The sequence below is a fragment of the Electrona antarctica genome (genome assembly GCF_951216825.1).
Source record: "Electrona antarctica genome assembly, chromosome: 2".
NCBI classification, from domain to species: domain Eukaryota; kingdom Metazoa; phylum Chordata; class Actinopteri; order Myctophiformes; family Myctophidae; genus Electrona; species Electrona antarctica.
This window is the reverse complement of record NC_136807.1, coordinates 26,241,861-26,263,547: the sequence shown is the minus strand read 5'-3', so window position 1 is coordinate 26,263,547 and position 21,687 is coordinate 26,241,861. Positions and strand designations below refer to the sequence as shown.

Here is a 21,687-nt window from a genome sequence, read left to right as displayed (position 1 = left end):
CTTTTACAATTTTGAGCTTGTAGATCTGCTACTTTTACTATTTTTAAATGCTGAAAAGTGACAGTTTTGGACTTTCCACCTGACAGAGACTATACCTGTGTGTGTGTGTGTGTGTCTGTCTGTCTGTCTGTCTGTCTGTCTGTCTGTCTGTCTGTCTGTCTGTCTGTCTGTCTGTCTGTCTGTCTGCCTGCCTGCCTGCCTGCCTGCCTGCTTAACACCATGCTTTCACTGCACCCCACACATGTAAATGACGAGACAAGATTCAGGTGTCCACCTGAGTGTTTATTATTGTTGTTGTTTTTTTGTTGGGTACCTGTATGTTTTGAATGGATGCTGGAAAAACCCATCCGTTGTTTTTTGCATAGGTCTTGCCTGTCAATGGACCACTGTCCATTTTGGGGGATGGAAAAAAAATCAATACATCACAAAAACCATGCAAAAATAGTGAAAGGCACGATCACCATACTGATATAGCATACAGATACACCAATGTTTTTTTTAATATGTCCATATATTTATTTTTTTATGGGGGAGGGGCATTTTCATTGAGATGTAATATGGGAGAAGCCCAAAGTGTTTTTTTAAGCTGCCATCATTTCAGGGCACAACATAAATATATAAAACGCCACACTTGTCCCCGAGACATTCAACCCCTTTCATTTTAATCATTATTGTACTAGATGAACAATTTCTCTAATAACTAATGGGAAAAAATACCAATATACTCTATTGTTATCAATCTGCTGATACATTTCTTTTTTGTTTGTTTCTTTTTTTAAATTCATAATCTGTTTCCTTTCTCATCCTTTTTTTAAAAACCTGACCACACCCTCTCTCGCATCTCATTGGCTAGACACGCCTCGTGGCCCCACCCTTTCTCCATCATTACTGATAGGTTGCTGGCTGCCACACTTGAAGCCACACACACACACACACACACACATCACATTAATAGTAATCATCACACACTACATACCCATATCACAACAATACCTTTTAGGTTACATTGGTAAGAAGAGTAACAGAGAGAGGAGACCAAATTAAAATAGAAAAAGAATGAAAAAAGAATGGGGAGAGAACAGAACCGAACTCGTTCAGCAGTGGATGGCCCTGCAGGGATAAGTCCAACACCTTACATGTGTATGTACATATGTATGTAGCAGCAGTGGATGGCCCTGCAGGGATAAATCCAACACCTTACATGTGTATTTACATATGTATGTAGCAGCAGTGGCTCAAATGACCAAAAGCCTAATATCTCCCCCAAGTCAAGGGGTTTGCCACTTTAGCGTTTAGGCTAAGTAGATAAGATGTTGGCTGTGGTACACATACACTGGATAAATAAACACCAGGGTTTTACTGTGTACAATGGCATATTACTGTGTCAACTCATATTCTCCTACTTATACATATTCTTCATCTTCTCTTAAACAGTTTCCATCACAGGCATATGTGTCATTCCCCGAGGTCTAATCAGTTAGAAAGGTAACCCCTGCTGTGGGAATATATAACTGTGTGTGTGTGTGTGTGTGTGTGTGTGTGTGTGTGTGTGTGTGTGTGTGTGTGTGTGTGTGTGTGTGTGTGTGTGTGTGTGTGTGTGTGTGTGTGTGTGTGGACTAGTCACCCCAGATCCATCCACTGCTTTGTTCAGAGGATTCAACAACAGCCATTACATAGCCATCTTAAAAAAAAATACAGAATAGGAGAAATATATGATATTTATAATTATATCGTAAAGTATATTAATTATATTCTGAATTAAACAATCATTAATAGAATTGGCGATGAAGGGAGAAAATTGTGTGTAATTCCAACGGAAAGAAAATAAACATAACTATCTATAGCCTATTGTATAATTGAAAGAAAGAACATTTTCAAAATAATCTGCACACTTTTCGCTTTCATCTTGTCCCTCCACTGGACAATTTCCACTCATTTATAACACTGCCAATCAAAGCATCCTCACAAGCATGTAATCATCAGCAAATGCTGCCCCTCCTAGGTTGTCTCGCCCTGTTTGCCCTCTAGAGGGCTGTGTTGGCCTATGGCACATAAATGTTGAGCCTACTGTATTTTAGTGCCGAGGATCCCACAAAAAACAACAATGCAGGATCCTAATGCAATGTTCAGAGCTGGAGTGAAGAAAGAAGATACTACATTTTGGCTATCGAAATGACCCACTGATGTGCTCTTTAAGCCGTGAGGCGAGGCAGAGAAACCATTCCCACATCACATTGGTCAGTAAAGCCTGATTTATACTTAGTTTGTGCCTGCGTTGCTGCTCGCGGAAATATCAGATCTACAAAGATTGGCTGTATTCACCGCGCGCAACACTGGCAAGCGAACTAATCAGGCTAAAGCCACTTTGAGGACTCAAGTTCTACTCAGAGTGGCTTTGACATCTAATGCAGCGATACAAATTTACTGTCATACATACAAGAGGAATACATTACCATTTTTTCATGTTTTAAAATAGTTTTAGTTTTTTTTGTTTTTTTTAGCTATCACGTGGCATTAAACATTCTCTCACACACAGATGTGTTTGACTCAGAACCAAAAATCCCAAACAAAACAAAAACAAAACAAAAAAAGAAATTAAAGAGCACACAGTTAAAACTTTCACTCACACATTGTATGACAGTGCAAACTTACATCCATGTCTCAAATAATTTACAAAACATTTGTATATACGTAATATAGCCTATGCTTCAGCACCATATTTTACTATTATTGTTTAATACATATATAGTGTAACGATAAGCTAGATCTTTAAGTGGACGCTGTTAGGGGCTGGATGTGCGAGGAAGAGAGAGAGAGAGAGAGAGAGAGAGAGAGAGAGAGAGAGAGTGTAAATACTAAAGAAGGTATGTATCAGATATAGAGAAAAACTAACAATGCAAAGGGTTGCATGTCTACGAGCGAGTCTAAAGAAACAGAATACCAGCACTCACGGATCAATAGTCTTCTATTTATTAACGGCAACAAGAATCGCGTTTCAGCTGAAAAAACTATCCTCAATGACAGCGTAGTCAAGTGAACCAGTCTATACAGATAACAGACATCTATGTCTATAAGAGAATGTGTGTGTGTGTGTGTGTGTGTGTGTGTGTGTGTGTGTGTGTGTGTGTGTGTGTGTGTGTGTGTGTGTGTGTGTGTGTGTGTGTGTGTGTGTGTGTGCGCGCGCGCGCGTGCACGCGTGCGTACGTGTGTGTGTGTGTGTGTGTGTGTGTGTGTGTGTGTGTGTGTGTCCATGTTTGGACGGAAACTAGAGAGAGAGAGGTGTTTTCTGGCTCTATTCGACTATAAGGGTTAAACCCAGAACCTTCCCGAACCCAAAACTTTCCAGAACCAGTGCAGGTCTGACATAGTGTTGTTGTTTACGTCTCCATTAGCCTATAAACAGGACAATCCCGGAAGGAAGAGGGATGTGAGTGTGACAAATTGTAAGCTTGTAGAGAGGCTGTTTTAGCTATTCTTGGAGATTCTGTAGTCTCCAAAAGAGTACTAGAAGTTCTAGTAGTTCAACCTCTTGAGCAGGGCCAGAATTAGGTTCTGAGAACCTTATCTGAAACCCAGACATTATGGAAATATTTCCATAAATAAATATGATTACACGGCACAGCACGGTTCGCTTTAGTTCTTGCAGTCGAAAAAGAGACATTCCTCTGTTGCCTTCTTGAACTTAAAAAAAAAAGAAAAAAGGAAAGGACGGTTGGTTAAGTGCATCTTCCCATTTCTCTCCTAGTGTTCAAATGGATGATGCTAGTTCACAGCACACACACTGTGGTTGAATATGAACGTGGTGTGTGTGTGTTAAGATTCATGTGCCCAGCACGGGCACATGAATCTTAATTCTAGACTGATAGAGCCTCAGACTGTGTATTTCACAGTGATCTTTGTTTTTCTTTCTTTCTTTCTTTTTTTTGGGGGGGGGAGGGAGGGGGGCATTTAATAGCCAGTGTATTTCCTCGTTATCTCTCAGGAACAGGCTTTTCTTGGCGTGGATATCAGGCAGGCGGACAGAGAAACTTTAGGCGTTCATCAGAACAAAAGAATGGACAGAAAAAAACATAATAAAGAGTTACCATCTTATATATACCGCTCTGCATCCTACTCTTAACCTATCATACCCTAGTGTAGCCCAAAAGCAAGCCATGAATCTCACATGAAATCAGCATTAATAGTCTTTGCCATCCTACCAATTATTTTATTTGTCCTAGTAGCAGTTCGCAATTTCAGTGAAGATATTATCGCATAACAAAAAAGAATGCAAGCTTATTGATATAATACTAAAGGTCCCTGCACACTGCTGCGTTTTTCGGATTTTTAGCAGCGTTTCACCGTCGGTTTTCCAAAAAACGTGTCCAGTCTGCAAGTACCTTTAGTGTGTCTTGCTATGCCTCCAATGGACCTACCTAGACATGTGTGTGAAATGAAAAATAGTTTTTTGTTTCTTGTCTCGTGTTCTGTGGAACTCTACTTTGATCTGTTTAGGAAGTGCATGTGCAAGTTTGTGCTGTGCTCTTTTAGCAAACATCAATTGGTACGCAAAAAAAAGCTTAACAAGAATCTTGTTAAGCAAGAGCAGAGGGGCTTTGAAGCAACAAACAAGATTTTCATGAAAGATTTGAGAGCACCTGAGGCCCAATTACTAGGTTCCTTAACGGAGAACTTGCTGGCTCAAGTTCCTGCTGCATGATATTTGGTTTTACTACTATTTGTCAAATGCTGTTTTCTAGGCTGACGCAGGCTAAAAGTGTCTAGTCTAGACTTTTGTGGTTGTCTTTTTTTCATAATGTGTGATTGTATGCTTTTTTTAAATTATTAATGGTGTTTTTTTATTTATAAGAAATATTGTTAAGCAAGATAGGCCAACAATCCAGAGACATAAGGTAGTACGCATTCTAATGAGTTCAATTAAAGCTAAACAGGCTGCTCAGAGGGCTACACTACACTTCTCCATCTGCCTCCTTCTATATGCACCAACTTCCTTCCTTTTAATTCGTAATCTTTTATCATTTACTCTTTAGTCTGTTTTGTTCAGCCTCTCACCATCCTCTACCTGCTTTAATCCCTCAGAAAGTGAGAGAAGAGAATCTCAGACATTGTGCTTCCACTGATGAAACAGACTGCCCCTTGTATTCACTCCTACTCCTGCTTTATGATACTAAAGTAAATAGCCACAGTCTTGTGATCGTCTCCTCACACTCCTCAAACACACGGTATACCCCTCCAACTTTTGTGAACAAAACATGTTTGATCTCCTGTAACTTAAAGCCTCAAGGATAATAATTAGATGTTTTCTCGTGATAAGTTTTGAGCCTAAAATGTCACCTTTCTGACGCATTTTCCCGCCCAGAGAAGCCTGTTCTGTTGAACACGGAGAGCACACTGTGTTTTGTTTTCTTCTCTAACTCTACTTAAATGATTAAAATTGTTACATTTTAAGTAAATAAAAACATGCCTTAAGAAGGGACAGTGAAAGAGGCAATAATAGTTTACTCTGAAAAGGTAAAAACAAGGAGCAAAATTTGTGTTGTTTTGCACACATTATTATTATTATTATTATTATTATTGTTGATCAACATATTGTGGCCAAATTTATATTGTATGGTCGTATTTCTGCCAATCAATACAATACGTCGAGATATAAGTAGAAGATAATTGACTTATTAGAGGATTTGGTTTACAATGGCGTGGGTAGATTTGCAAGAAAATATAGCAGGTGGGATTAGTTTAACTTTGATATACTAATAGGTACAAGCCAGCAGTAATTGAATGTTTTTGCAAATGTGTAGAATACATTTTTTTAGTTTTTGTTTTTTTGGTGGATGAATATGCTAAATTACTGTTACTGTTACTGTGTTTGTGTGTGTTTGACTGGGTTTGACTGTGTACAACAAAAAACAACAAAAATGCCCTGACAGAGTAAACAGCGTCCCCTTGAGGCAGGAAGCTTTCAGTGGCAGACGTTGCGCTGGTTGGGCTGGTGCAGGAAGGTGCCCCTGGCGTGGCCGGAGCGGCGAGGCACCTGCTCCCGAGTGCGGTTCTGCCGCTGGATGCGGTTGCGGCCCAGATGGCGCCTCTCCACGCGGGCTTTGCCGCGCTGGACACGAGCCACCTGGGTGACCTTGGCCAGGGATCCGGCCTGGGTGGCGGCTCCGCGGGTCACCCTGGTGGGCATGGTGCCACGGGCGGCGGGGACGGCGGCAGGTTCCATCACCCTGCTGCAAGGTTGAGAGAAGAACGTTAGTAGAGCCCCAACGGTTCAAATTTACTATTAGTCAGACACTCTTAATCCAGAGCAACTGTAAGCATGGTAAACAGAAGGTAATACATCAAATGTATAGACACAGACAGTGTAGCGCCTCAGTAATCCTAATGGCCCTAACAGACTATGGCAAATGCTACATCGGTTACATCGGATTGGCCAATACATCGGCAGTTATTTCACTGTTTTTATTTTTTATTTTTTATTATATCACAATATCAGTATAGAGAACAGACGTCATGACGTGACTCGCTTATTCCCATGTTCCCGGACGTATTTTCTCTATGGAGAATAACATTAGGTTTCTTAAAATCTTCTCAGTGCTTACACTGTAGTCCAAAAATAAACAAACTGTCTCTGCGATATTGTCAGGGAGGTGTCTCTGTATCGTTTACGATAGTCAGTCAGTCATATTTGATACAGTCTGTTTCTAGTTAAAAAAAATCAAATTCGACAGCAGTCACATTAGCGTTTTCACACAGTCAGTTGATTCTTCATATGAGTAAAAACCGCCGGGATCATTTGTTTATTTTTGGAACACACTTCTTATTTGACGCGATATAAGAAAGGTCTATGGGAATTCAGATTAGAATGGGGGGGAAAAACGCGACCCGGGTAGGATGCGTAAATTACATCAGACTTCGGTGCTCTATATCAGCAATTTTGCAGCCAGTGTCACCACTTTATACCTGACGTCCATATATTAGGCATGATGTTATTATAGGCCAAAGTTTGACAAAATACCGGCACCCAATCTACAAGCTTAACTTTTTTCATTTGTTTTTTATAAGTTAAATGTACTCAAATAGAAACTTAAATCAAATCTAAGTCTGACAAAATATCAGTAAAAACTTCAAGATTGTTCCGGATTGTTGTCCGGATTGTTGACATTCGACCCAAAAATCTGCCATCTGTTGGTCTAGTCTAGTTAGCATTTACTGTATGATGACACACAGTGTGTCCAGGTGTGTGCGGATGGATGGATGGATGGATGGATGGGGGGGACACTTGTCTCACCTCATGCTTCCGGACATGCTGCCAACGATGCTCTCCTCCCCCACTGTGGACAGGTGGTTTGCGTTGGACACCATGGAGGACAGGCTGCCGGGCGACACATAGACGGACATGCTGGGGTGCTCGATGAGGAGGTCCTCCATTGGACTGGTCTCCGCCGTGGCGCCTTCTGCAGTGAAACAGGGGGGAGGGGTGACAAACCAGCTCTCATCCATGCAGCCCCTCTCTGAGCCCGAGCCCGCCCTACTGCCACTGCTACCCCCACACTCTCTCCCAGACCCGGGGGACACAGACGGGGTGGACGGCGTGGAGGAGAGCCTGGCGGCCCGTCTGGGAAGGGTCGGGCCGGCGCCCGGACAGGCCAAGGGGTGCGATGACATCAGCACGAGTCGCGCCGCTGCCCCCCGACCTTTATTGGTCCTGCGGCGCTTGTGGGGTGGGTGGGGGCTGGGGGAGGGGCACTCAGTCCTCGAAAGAAGTGTGCACTGATTGTTTGATTGGTCGGTGTCTGGGGGCGATGGCGATGGCGCGGGGACGGGAGGAGCCTGCGTGTCGGCCTGCATCATGCAGTCAGTGTCTTCTGAGCGCATGGCGGCGGTTAGGATCAGGCACAGGCGTATACAGGCGGTGCCCAGTAAAGCACGGATATGATGGTATGATGGCGAGGAGGATGATGCAGAGATTTTCATGCGGGTTTAGAGGGACACAGCGGTAAATGGAGGGGGGGGGCACACATACGCACGCGCACACATACCGGCATAGGGAATGTGAGGGTGGGTGTGTAAATAAACAAAATTTGGAAGGGGGAGGGCGGGGAGGAGGAGGGGGGGTAAGGACACAACACAAAACATAAAAGTAAGAATCATATCATTAGTTTATGTTTGAGCCTCAGAGCTTTTTAGCTGTCAGTCCGGTCATGGCTAAATGGGACCCGACTTTTGTCAAAGCTGGCGCACTTCTCATGATTACTCTTGTCACAGGCACGCTGTAAATGCCTGACCTATACGTGGTTGCATGCCATGTCACACACGACCAATAGCCAATTTACAAGCTCACAATGCGTCATGCTGCGATGCGCTGTGAGCCTGTAGATCAGCTATTCTCGATATATGCGACACCGGCGTGTGCAAATACAGTACGTATAAATCAGACTTACCATAGATAAAACTTACCATAGATAAAGCACTGAAGTCTGACATCACTGCCGCTAGAGGGTGCTGTTCCCCTAAGTCACAGAGTTATCTTATTCTTTTCTATTGCCCATAGAGAAATCCTAGATCCCAGATAAGACTGTGTTAAAATAAACAAATCAGCCGTGTGAAAAAATCCTCCTAACAGACGTTATCAAATGTAAGCTCGATTTTTGTCGCCACCGTTACCCGCACACAAGGCCCGCAAGTCAGCCGCGCCGAGCTTGCTCTGTCCCTTAATGGTATTTTGGTCCAGCGTCACCTGCTATCCATTTTGCCGATACCGGTATTTGCGCCTAGAGGTGTGGTCATGGGCGTGTTGGCACGCTTTCCCCTAAATCGCTATTTTGGTCACACACATTTGGGAAGGCGATAGTGGAGTTTAAAAGCGCCCGTAAGCCGTATGCCAAATTAGTTTGGTGTATAGAGCGGCACGCACCGCGCGCCTCCAATGGAGATGTCCGCGGAGTCAGGCTGCTTCATCTCCTTATTGCATCTCTTTGTAATTTTCCTATATTCAGCAGAAGTGACTAGTGAGTGCCTGCTGTGACCTGTCACTTCCTTGTGTCCATTGTGTTTATATAATTGTCTAGTCAAAGAAGTTATTTGACTTGTGCCAGCCATTATGCGCGATTCCATTTGCTCGTTCAGTTTCATCACAGTACATCAAATGGGGTTTAATCCGATTTCCCGACATTTGATTTTCACTTGATACCATTTCGTAGAGACGGCTTACACGCACGATCTATATACCAAATGAAAGCTCAAATTTTGTACGTTGAAATATTAAAAATCAGCGAGATCTGAGCGAGTTGTTACTCAATGAAAAGATGAGTGTTCTTGGCTCTGTGCCTGGAAAATTTTTAAATAAAAACGGCACGGGAGGGGTGGGGGGACAGCTAGCACAAGTGAGACTTGCATCAGCAAGGCAGCAATGCATCACTCTTCCATGGGCTATAGACCGTAAGGCTATGAAACAATATAGAACTGGGCATAACGGACAATGGATAAGGGTTCTCTCATGTGGCACGGTGATTGGTTTCATTATTGTAACGCCCAAACCACACCTATGCATAATGACGGGTAGCGGAGGTGTTTTAGGGATTTGGACAGGTGACCAAAATAGCCACTTTAATGCGGGAACGCCCCTTCCCTACTGCTAAATCCCCAAAATATGTATTTAGAATGCTCCAACGAAAATATAGCCCACAGAGTCAGTCACACACCTAACGGAATCGCCCAGCTGATTTGTTTATTTTGGATCACAGTTCTCATATGACGCAATCTAAGATTTCTCTTTGGGCATTTTCTAGAGAAAAAATGCTTACATGACCCAGGGATAGCGGGAGTGGCATCAGGACTTTGGTACTATTGGTGCAACATTAACTTGTCTCTTCAGGTAACTGCCCTTGCCACATACTTGTATCACCATTTGTATTGCCCTGTTATCACGCAGCATAACCAAATATTATGTACCTGATAGGTCAGTGCAACCTACTAGTATGAAAGGTCAACAATCCCTCATTGTGCCCACACTAATCATACTTTATGTTTGGCTTAGCTTCTTTCACATAATAATGTGACATTGCATGTCCTAGCTCTCTCCACTCTGTGTTGTCTGCTTATATCTTTTAAACATTTAATACATGTCCTTAACACATTACATATATGTGCAGTATGTATGTTCTGCTCATGTGCTGTTTTGTTTTTGTTTTCTCTACAGTTGTCCTTTACAGACAAAGTGTGTGTGTGTGTGTGTGTGTGTGTGTGAGTGTGTGAGTGTGTGTGTGTGTGTGTGTGTGTGTGTGTGTGTGTGTGTGTGTGTGTGTGTGTGTGTGTGTGTGTGTGTGTGTGTGTGTGTGTGTGTGTGTGTGTAAGTGTAAGAGAGAGAGAGAGAGAGGGAGACTTCAAAGGGTCATGTCAGTTTTGGTCATGTCCCATCTAGCCATACGCTGTTAGTCACAGAATGTCTTGGTGTTTTTTCATTATGTAAAATATGTTTGTTTTTGTCATACAAAACATATTATTACAAAAAAATGTCATAGTCACTGTCTTTGTCATGACTGTGAGGTCATGAACAAAGTGGAAGCAGATGCATGTTTATAGACCGATTCAGAAACGGGTCTCATGGTCGCAGGCAACGTATACCTGTAGGCGGAGACGACATATCTGTGGTTTCCCCGCACCTCCTTCTACTACAGTGAATGGAAAAGTGACTGATGTTAGTCTGCCTCAAACGTTACTCTTTTACCTGCTTTTTACTAATACTAACATTACAAAGATGCCCAGAACATCGGGATGAACCTGTGTAGTTTATGGCGGAAAAACGGAATGTCAAAATATCTACCGCGGTGGCTGAGACCAGAGCCATATAGTAATGGTTGAGACAAAGCAGTGAAAGGTCCTGAAAGATACATACCGTCAGTTTTACCCAATACCCAATCTTTCTGTTTTAGGAACACAAGGCTGCTGTACTTTATACCTCATACTAAAGTATGAGGTATAAAGTACAGCAGCCTTGTGTTCCTAAAACAGAAAGATTGGGTAGTGGGTAAGACTGATGTGAGGCAGACTAACTTCAGTCACTTTTCCATTCACTGTAGTAGAAGGAGGTGCGGGGAAACCGCAGATATGTCGTCTCCGCCTACAGGTATACGTTGCCTGCGACCATGAGACCCGTTTCTGAATCGGTCTATAGTGACACTGACAGTGGTTGTTGCCATCATTTATATGGCAACACCCATGGTATGGAGGCCATAAGCTTTAGCACCTTAACTTAGTGTACCATACCCCCACTCTTATAACCACACGAACCCTCACATCCCTATTCCGGGGACAGACATTCAGTGAAAATAGCTGACCTATCTTGTACGTCAGCTAGTAGGTCAGCTATTTTCGGTAACAAGATTTGGTGTAGATGGAAAAAAGGATTGGGCCTAGTTTAGGGCCCTGTGGGACCACGGGCAACTAAGTATATACCGGTAGTTGTTTTAAGTGGTTAAAAAACATGATGTTCCATCCTCTCTCCTTCAACCAATCACATACATTATCATGCTAGCCATCATCAGTATGTTAGCCAACATAGATCCATTTGTCATGCAAGAAGGTGCCATAAGAATGTACCTTCTCGGCAGCCTAGAGAGCAAGAAATGGTAATGTGTTTTTTTATTTTATTTTAACATGGCTGTCAGTAGGGGGTTACCAATAGATGTAATCAATTGGTAAACATATTTTAATAAAATTATAGATTTTATAGATTAATGTCATGTGACACATGAACGTATAAAAATAATTGTTTTGATTTGCTGATATACAGTATAACGTCTCTGTTGGGGGGAAACCTCATACCGGTATGTTACTTGTTACTTTTCAGGATTCTAATTCAGAAGTAGCAAAAGCAGCAGATCTGCAAGCTCTAAACGGTCCTCGTTCCGAGCTTGCAGATCTGCTACTTTTGATGCTTTTGTTTGACGATGTAGTATGTATGATCAAGTAGTTCATTTACGGGAAAAAACAGCAATGGTATACAGTAGATTAGAGTATAAACAAATTAGCTGTAAAATTATTCTATTTATAGAAAAAAGTAGCCTATTGATGAAGACTAAGAAGATAATGGATAGGTCTATGTGCACAGTTTGTCAGATGATAACCAGGCTCACTCTAACATGGCTCTCAGTTGCTGACAGTACCAACTCCCAACTCATCTCCAACACCTTAAGTGTGTGTGTGTGTGTGGGGGGGGGGGGGACGGGGGGGGGGGGACTCACCAGGCAGGTTGACTAACATCCATCCCTCCTCGTCAGCCTCCGTCACACAGGGGTTGGGTCCCTTCAGTTCAGCAGCCACCTCCTCCACCTCCCCAAAGAACAGGCTGCTCAGACGCTGAAACATGACTGCTTCTCCTCTGCTCGCGTCTCGTCGTCGGTAGGATCAAGGGGTGTCAGGTGTTGTTTGATGACGCCGCCCGGTGCCGTGTGTCGTCTTTTGTCGTGCAGTGCACAAAAGAAAAGCTGTAGCTGCCTTTGTTGTTTTTTATTTATTTGTTGCTTTATTCGCTTTATTCTTTTTGAGTGCTTTTTTTTGCTGGTCCTCGTTAGTTGTTGGATGCTGCAGACGGACACACAGGACTGGACAAGCTTCGTAGTGCAAATGTAAGGTTTCACTTGGTTTGGAGCAAAAGGCCTGGAGAGAGACAAGGGGGAGAAATTGGAGTGTGGTCAGTATGGGAGAAGAGAGAGTCAGGTGATCCATTGTCAGAAGCTTTCTCTGTAAGTTGACCTCATGCTATAGAGGACTCACAGCTGTGCTGCTATACCACCTGTGAGTTGATCCCTGACATCACATCAAACGGGTGAATTAAACCCGGGGAGGTGTACAAGTCCGACAGTAAAGTTAACCACTGAATTAACATTCTAAACATGACTATCTAACATTACAACCAATGGACAGTTGCTGATTATGTGGCTGAACTTCAGCCCTCAGGCATCATGAATTGAATTTGCCAAAATTAACTGCAATCAGATGGACCTTTTTCTTTCTTCCAACGTTTGACTTTCACCTTCTTTGGCTTTCGTTTTTCATTTTCTTTGGCTTTCATGTTAACACTGTTAGACAACCTGCATATTGGATTAGCTGAGAGCATAATATGCAACTCCGTATTGTGAAGTCATTGCACATTACAGTATGTCTCTGTCATGGCCGCTGTGCACTGCATTGAGCAAATGTCCAGATTAAATATAAATATAGGCTGTACAGGATAAGCAAATTGCTTTGGAAAATAATGTTTCAGCTCAGTGGTAACAAATCATCGTTGTCGGGCATAAACCTTGTATCTCCATATTTTTCTCTTGCGGTGTGAAGTGACGTTTTTTGAGTTTATAGATCTGCTACTTGAATTGCTCATTTTGAATTTGAATCCTGAACATATGAGGTTTCCACCCGACAGAGACAATATAATATTAGGTTGAGGAAGCTATAAGACTACTGTCACCCAACAAAGAGTTTTTCTGAACAATGCACAACCCCCCAGCCCACCCCTCCCCTCCCTCTAGTTTTGCTGAGCCAATGAGAGGGGGGTCTCAGGACAGATGGACAGACAGATGAAGAAACAGATGAGAGACAGGAGCTGGAGGACAGAGAGACAAAGCCTCTCACCAGCTCAAACAAATAAATGGAAGAGCACACAATGCAATAAATTGCAACGACAGACAAAAGAACATGTGGCACTAGAGAATGGCTGACCTCGGTCTCACTCTGACTGTGATTAAGTAGCGCAGCGTACAGATGTTTTAAACAGCCATGTGTTATTACAAGTCACGACACACACAGATTATTTACAGGTGTCTGACCTCAACTGTCCCCTGTACGCTTTGTTAACACGGACACTTATGCTCGTCTCTTTTGGAAACAAAAAACATGTTAACCTCAAACGTTTTGTTTTTTTGAAAAATAACGTCTTCTGTCCATTGCTAGTGCACTTGTCTGGACATGCACTGTGTGTGTGTGTGTGTGTGTGTGTGTGTGTGTGTGTGTGTGTGTGTGTGTGTGTGTGTGTGTGTGTGTGTGTGCATGCGTGTGTGTATGTGTGTGTGTGTATCATCGAGCAAAGGGAGTCAGTGAGGAGATACTGGATATGGAGGAGAAGGTATCAAAGTCGTCCTCCAAGCCTGTGCTTTTCCACTGAGAAAAAGGCTGAGGCTGCTGGATGCTACTGAATGAATTTGGGCACGATTAACACCGACTGGATTCTGGTGTACCATCAGTTGGGCTCATTACCTGCTTTATACCACATGTTGTGGATTTAGCTTTTCTTTTTCTTTTTTTGCTCAAGGTGTTAACGAGACTAATCAATTTAGTTGATTTTTAGTAGCGGCCTTCAGTCTCGAGAGACCATGGCACAAGCGCACTTGGATTGGATCAGGTGGTGCTGAGGGAACAGTACTTTGTGTGTCTGAGCAGCCCAACACGTGATTTGAATGTGCTGCCGTAAAGAATACATTAATCGTTATTTTGTTGATATACATTTTTTCTATATATAAAAACACAAATCTTCATTATTATCTGTTTAATAAATTAAAAAAGTAATCGATAGATTAACCACTAAGAAGATATCCTACAAAAGGACACTTAAGGACACTACAGTGACTTAACCAGTTGATCCCCAGCATCCCTATTCTGAGGGAAACATTTGCCAAAAATAGAAGCTCACTGTGAGCTTGTAGATCAGATTTTTTTGAACAAAGCGGTCCAAGACTTAAGTACTGTGCAAAGTGTGCATAGAGAACGGGAGGAGACTGCAGAGATGGGACTGACTGATAGATAGGTAGCCAATAGAAAAGTAGAGAATTAAGAGGGCCTTAAAATTCATCTGGGATGTATGTGTAGACAGAGAGCGAGAGCAAAGGGGATAGATATGCATGCATGGAAGGATGGATGCATGTTTGAAAGGTGAAACCTCCTGCTTATTTGACCTGCTGACACTGACACCTCAAGCACACTGGGCGAGGTGGTTTGTATTTGTAATTCTCAGATCATTTTTTTGCCATGAATAACGAGAGAAATTTTACATTTGTAATTGAGAGTAGAAGGATTGTAGACAAGGGAGATTCCAACTATTTCACGGTTACATCATGACATCGAGCCAGGTCTTTGCTGAGCCATATGATCTTGTGACGTTTTGAATGGCCCTAATTGAGTTGTGTGCATTACTTGCAAAACAAACAAATATGACCCCAATTCCCCCTGAGAGAGAGAGAGAGAGAGAGAGAGAGAGAGAGAGTAAATACTAAAGAAGGTATGTATCATACTGTATATAGAGAAAAACTAAGAATGCAAAGGCTTGCGTGAATACGAGCGAGTCTAAAGAAACAGATACCTCACGGATCAATAGTCTTCTATTTATTAACGGCAACAAGCGTAGTCAAGTGAACCAGTCAACAGACATGTCTATAAGAGAATGTAGGTGTGTGTGTGTGTGTGTGTGTGTGTGTGTGTGTGTGTGTGTGTGTGTGTGTGTGTGTGTGTGTGTGTGTGTGTGTGTGTGTGTGTGTGTGTGTGTGTGTGTGTGTGTGCTGTATTTTATAGATATATAACTATATGACATCAGTCAGATTTGCACTACAGTCCTTCTCGATCCTCACCCCCAAAAATTACTAGCTAGATTTCACACCATTTAGAATTGTTTTGAAAAACACGTTGACGTCTCCAAAATACAAGTCCAATTGCTATACCAAATATTTCTGTGGGTCATTATTGGACCTATGAAAACTGATAAAGTTGACTGACAAATTAACTTGTGGGTTAGTGTGACTCAGTACATAAATAGAACAAAGTCAACGACCGCTGGGCCAGTCATCACAAAACCTGCAGTTTGTATACTTTATGTCCACCACAGAACCTGAATCATACCCTGAACGTTGATTACATATTATGTTTCATAACACTGTTGAACCAAAGCCATGTGTATGTGTATTTAAAGATCTCCCAATATGGCCTGGGCCGCGGCTTAGCGGTCCAGGCACCTTGGCTGGTGTCCCGTGGGTTCGACTCCCGATCCCAACGGCCTTTACTGCATGTCATCTCCCCCATCTCTCTCCCCATTTCATGTCAGCCTACTGTCTATCCCTCTATAAAACGTATAAAATAAAGGCAAAGAAAAACATTTAAAAAAAATAAAGATCGCCCAATATGGGGTGCCTTCAGTTCCAAACACATGCATGAAGCCGGTGTAAATTCCAGCAAACTCAAATTTTTATGAAGCTGTTGAAACATCCAAATGTCTCCATGTCTCCAAATGTTTTAGAAAATAACCAAAAGTGGGGTGTCCATATTGCTCAAAATGCAAGTGGTCTGAAACAAATGTGGCCAAAAAAGGGCATGAAACCCTACAGTATTCCAATTTTGTAGCTTGTTTTCGTGTACAGGTTAAAAACTACAGAACATGGCTAGGCTGACCTTAAGCCAGGCATACACTGTGATGTAAGCAAGGCAGTTGCAGCTAATACAAATTAATCATGGGTATGTTAGATTTTGGTGTGACTCACCATGGGTGCGGACTCGATGTGCAAGCATTTAAACTAAAGTAGTAAACGGTATTATCAATGCACAATGACACACAAATCAAACACACACACACATTTACTTTCTGAGCAACAGCTGCGTTGCTTACATCACAGTGTACATTGTACAGTAGATTTCTTTCAAGAACATTTTCAAAAATAGCAGTGCGGCACAAAGTGATGAGCAGCGAGTGTGTGCGCGTTTACATCTGCTTTTAATATGAATAGCCAATGCAAAAATCTAAAATGTCACAGATGCTGTCAGAAACTTTTAAAAGGTTTTCAACTTCTCCAAGAGTCTGTGTTGGCTGGTACCCCCAACTCACCACCTTGTAACTATATTTGTATCTCCATACAAATAATGTGCATGGCCTGGTGTGACCTTAAGACCAGAGATGTGTTCAAATAGCGGAGGGCAAACTATCAATCACGTGATAATTAAGAGGGAAAGAAAATAAATGCACGAGGGATTTATATAGGGGATCGAGAGAGCATAGGAGATATGCATGGCTACATTTCTGAAAGGTGACACTTCCTGCTTATTTGACATGGCGACGGTGACGCCAGCCAACGCACGGCGGACTGACAGCCACTACAAGCCTGATTCCCGCCACCCGCCACACTGTACACGCCCTCTCCACATTTATTACATAACAAGTGGTTTGTGTGTGTTTATTTTGGTTTAGAACACATCCTATGAAAAACAAATGAATACGGACAGATTTAAATTAGGAAGGGAGAGTAAATGGAACGGATCCAATAGGGAATAAAGCTTCCTGTTCACAAGACAATTTTGAGCCCTGGCATCTCTACTGTAGTATTCCGGGGCAAACATTCGTTAACATGCATCAAGTGGTTATTAACCCTTTCAATTCAATGTAGTACTTTGTCGTATGGCCATATCACGCGGCGAAAAACTGTCATCTATAACAAGCTCACAGACACAATGCAATGTGAGCTTATAGTTGTAGAACTGCTATTAACTTCGCAATTTGTTGAACTTTTGTCTCTAAAAAAAAAAGTATAATATAATGACAATGCCCAAAATAGGGGTGCTAGGTCGACAGTGCATGGTAAACAGTTTCATTATCACATGCTTGTGCAATATTGTACTTTGATTTTAATATACAAATCGGTAGGTGATTTACTAATTACAGCCGACTTTTAGTTCGATTTTGTTTTGCAAAAGTGGCGAGCAGTTGAATCATAGGACCGTGACTTATAAACAAAACACAATGTTTGCTGTTGCTCTGTCAGAGCTGTTTTGCATTTAGTTGCAGCCGTAAACATGCAGGCATAGGGCCAGAGGTAAACTCTTGTTCACACACAGTAAAAGCGAATTATGCTTTATCTGTCTGTTGTAAATATAAGACACCAAACAAATAATAGTCACTGAACGTATAGCAAAATACACGAAGGGAAAGAGATTGGTTCCATTTCAGCTACAATTTAGCCTACTAATGCCTAATGCCTGTGATATAACATTACTCAACATACAAGCTCCACATTGATTAGTTCTGCTTGTAAAACTGTACTTTGGAAATCAATTATGTTGTTCCATATTAATGCTATAATAACATTATTTATATATAAAAATGTTTTGCCTTTGAAAACATTTCTGGGAAATTCTGGTGTAAAAATTCAGTAATGTGATAAGATTTGAACTGATACTAACCACTGACATGTAAGCCTTGCCAAGCCATGAGACCAATAGGGCAGGAGCCTATCTTCTGTTTTTTTTGCGTGAGGCAGCTTGATGTACAAGTACACCCCTTGGACATGATGTACAAGTACACCACCTGGACATGACACTAGTCTGTCGCTGGGAATTACCCCAATCCAACCCTTGATGCTGAGTGCCAAGCAGGGAGGCATTGTGTCCTATTTTTCTTTTCTTTGGTATGACCCAGCCGGGGATCGAACCCTGACCTCTCAGTCTCAGGGCAGACACCAGTCAGTGGTTGCTGGTTGGCCACTGACATACAGCGCAATAAATTCAGGCATAAATATACAGGCTAGTAGAGGCTACTGTAGGGAAGGGTGGATACTGTACTTCTGAACTTGGCAAGCCTGCCCTGTATTTTGATATTCCACATTCAAGAGTGCAGTTTATATTTCACATCTACAACTGCAGAGCCTAACAGAAAGAAAGCCCTGTCCACAGGCTACAGCACATCTTTGTGTAATGCAGGGGTTCTGCATTACACCCCAAAATGTACACCCCCAAACTGACCCTCCCAAATAGCAGATGTACAAGCTCACTTGCATATCTGCTATTTTGAATTGCCACAGTATAAAATGTGGTTAAAGTGGTTAAAATGATTGCGACACTATATTACCAAATGTAGCCATGGGGACTGAAAGATAGCCGATCTAAAAGCTCACAATGTGCTGTAATTAAGCTTGTAGATCTGCTATTTTAAAAAGAAATCTATCTATAAATGCACCAAGTCTCTGTGTGTACGTACGTACGTACGTACGTATGTGTCGAGTCGGACCCACGGTTGTCCAGAACCGCCACAAAAGGCCTCTGCCCGGGCTCTGGACAGGGCCCCTGCCCGGGCTCCATATTTGGAGCTGGCCTGTTCTGACATCACACATGTGTTCTGGCATCTGGATAGACTATTAGATATAGATATTTGGGCATGCCTGACAAAGAACTCCATATATAAAAGGGACACATACATAATAACTGGGTGGGGCATGCATTTCCAACTTGCATCGTTCCAAGTAGGATGCAGTGCCCAATGGTCACCGTTCTAGTGTTGAGAAAAGCAAAGAGATTTTTTCTCTTATGGGGCCCTGGGACAAAACCTTTTCAAATAGGGGTCGGCACTCCGCACCTAAATGTGTATCAATTTAATACATACAAACTGATGTGGCTCTCTTGTTCACTATGTGTCCCATTTCAAGCTTCAAGATATTTATGACAGATCTCCGCCAAATGCATATCAATTGCATACATGTCTGTCGATCAACTGATATATAGACAGTGCATAGAAAAGTACTATAAAAATGCAATCCATTATTATTATTATTATTATATAATTCCTCTCCTGTTGGACGTTGGTCCTTTAAAAGGGGGCGGGGCGAATGGAGCTGGAGGTGGGGCTGCTTGACAAAATAGAAACAAGACGCCTATGACGCGTCGAGTAGTTCTGGACGTCACGGACTCTGCGAAAGTCAACCCAGCCTCTCTCTCGGTCGTCCAGAGGAGGACAAAAAAAGAAAAAAAGAAGGGGGGGGGGAGAGCCATCAATAACTAGGGATAAATTCAAACGTATAGGCTACACTACAGCCCATAAATGTCATTAAAATGTCACTTGTTCTATGAAGAACACGGTTATAACGTATAGCATTAAAGGAATGTGTTGCCTATACAGTGTACGACCGTACGTCTGCTTTGGCTTTGTCAAAATCCCTGGACTTGTACAAAAAAGAAAGGGAACATTTTCCACCTAGCTTCTGAATCTGAGCAAAGCAAGCAGTGTTTATAAATAGGTTAAAAACGACCCCAGGACACTCGGAAAATCAAAGCTCTTTTTTTAGAAGACAACCCCAATGGAACACAAAGTCTTTGTGCAGATAGATTATTCAGGCTATGCATGAATTATCCGATCAGCTTCTCTACAAGCTGAAGGGTCACAGCAATGACAGTCTGGCTCAACAACATTGGGAGCTTTGAAAGCGGACGACACAACATAGAAGGATGTTGTCTATAAAAAGGACGTCTCTGAGTAGGGCCTGTGCTACAGAAATAAACAACAAAATAAGTGACAGTGCTGTCAGTTATGAAACAATAGGACCAACGTCGTCCCACCGCCACGTAGATAAATATGCACATCCTCCGACCGTCGAGTCGACTGCATTCAGCAGCATCAACACTATAGGACGGTGAAAGACAATCGGGTCGCTCTGGTTAGAAGAGATGACGTTATTTTTTAGGAGGTTGAAGAAAGCGAGCCAACATATCAGCTTAAATAAACTACTAGACTGGCTTCAAATATCCCTGCCTGACGTCTGGGCTGCAGAAATAAAACATGTAGGCTATGCACTGGATTATATAAAACACAGACAATGATATATAATTACGTCATGAAAATAGCCTATGTTGTCTCTGTTGTGTACGGTGCATGCTATTAATAAATGGCCTAATAATAATGGCCTACGTCTGATTAGTGAAATCATATGCAGATTGGCCTATGTGGGGGTATTATATATAGCGTATAGCCTATGTATGCACCAGATCCACTGGCGAAACGATCTATATCTGGACACCACTTGCATTAACACTTTTTAAAAAAAACAAGTAAAGAAAAGCTTACCTGCCTTTGCAATAATAAAATTCAAGTTGTAAACGCGGATCTCTCTCTCATCAACACACACAGTAGTAGAAACGACAACAATGTTCTTAAAGCATAGCTTTAGGTTATTACGCCTTTATAATAATAAAGTGAGGTAGTTAAAACACCATTGACATATAAAAAAATAAAATAACAAAAAGGCTTTCTTCTCAGAAGAAGTAGCTTCGTGTAAAAAAAATGTTTACACGAATGTTTCAGATCGTAACATCTGCAGTTTTTCTTCTTCCCCTCTGTTGCAGATTTCTGTTCCTCCGGTCCTGTGTGTGTTTGTTTATTGCTGCCGTCCAGCTGATCCTCAGATCAGAATGTACGTAGAGCGCACAAAACAGCTGATTGTGAGATCACAATACTCCCAGAGACCACGCCCACCCCAGCCCCGCGACAGCCAATCGGAATATTACACCAGCCACCAAGCCGGCCTCTCTCTTGGTAACAGGGTGTGGGGGTTGGGGATAGTGCTGTCCAGAGCCATAGGGTGCTGTCAACCTGCAACCCCACAGATGGAAGAGTGTTGCCATATCTGCTTATTATAAGAGACGCTGGGTTTGTACATATTGTACAACCACCAATATGATATTGGTGGCTACGTTTTTTGGATGGGGCTTGTTTCTAAAGTGTAGTTGCTTATTTGGGCTTGTTTCCTAATGTTGTTTAAACCAGTGGTTTGCAATTATTTTCATGTCAAGGACCTCCAAATTAAAATGTAATTGCCCCCGCGTCCCCATCTGAACACATTTTGTGCCATGCAGCCCAGGGACCCCCATATCAGATTTGTGTTGTTAGAATGTTTA

At 42.2% G+C, this 21,687-nt stretch overlaps 1 protein-coding gene across 4 annotated transcripts; it reads right to left on the bottom strand.

Annotated features, from left to right (window-relative positions):
• Positions 1 to 261: 261 nt before the first annotated feature.
• tp53inp2b (tumor protein p53 inducible nuclear protein 2b) lies at positions 262 to 21,202 on the bottom strand. 4 transcript variants are annotated; one of them, XR_013788470.1, is made up of 5 exons: positions 20,862 to 21,202; positions 12,243 to 12,657; positions 7,289 to 7,865; positions 1,197 to 6,227; positions 262 to 1,131 (listed from the first exon to the last, which is right to left on the bottom strand). XR_013788470.1 is itself a non-coding variant. In XM_079489561.1 (4 exons), the coding sequence occupies exons 2-4, from the start codon at positions 12,364 to 12,366 to the stop codon at positions 5,960 to 5,962; spliced, it is 969 nt and encodes a 322-aa protein (XP_079345687.1). In that variant the 5' UTR covers positions 12,367 to 12,657; positions 20,858 to 21,202; the 3' UTR covers positions 262 to 5,959. The 4 variants fall into 4 exon arrangements, 3 of the variants coding, with proteins under 3 accessions (XP_079345687.1, XP_079345686.1, XP_079345688.1); XM_079489561.1 differs by having other exon boundaries at positions 262 to 6,227; positions 20,858 to 21,202; XM_079489560.1 differs by having other exon boundaries at positions 262 to 6,227.
• Positions 21,203 to 21,687: the final 485 nt, after the last annotated feature.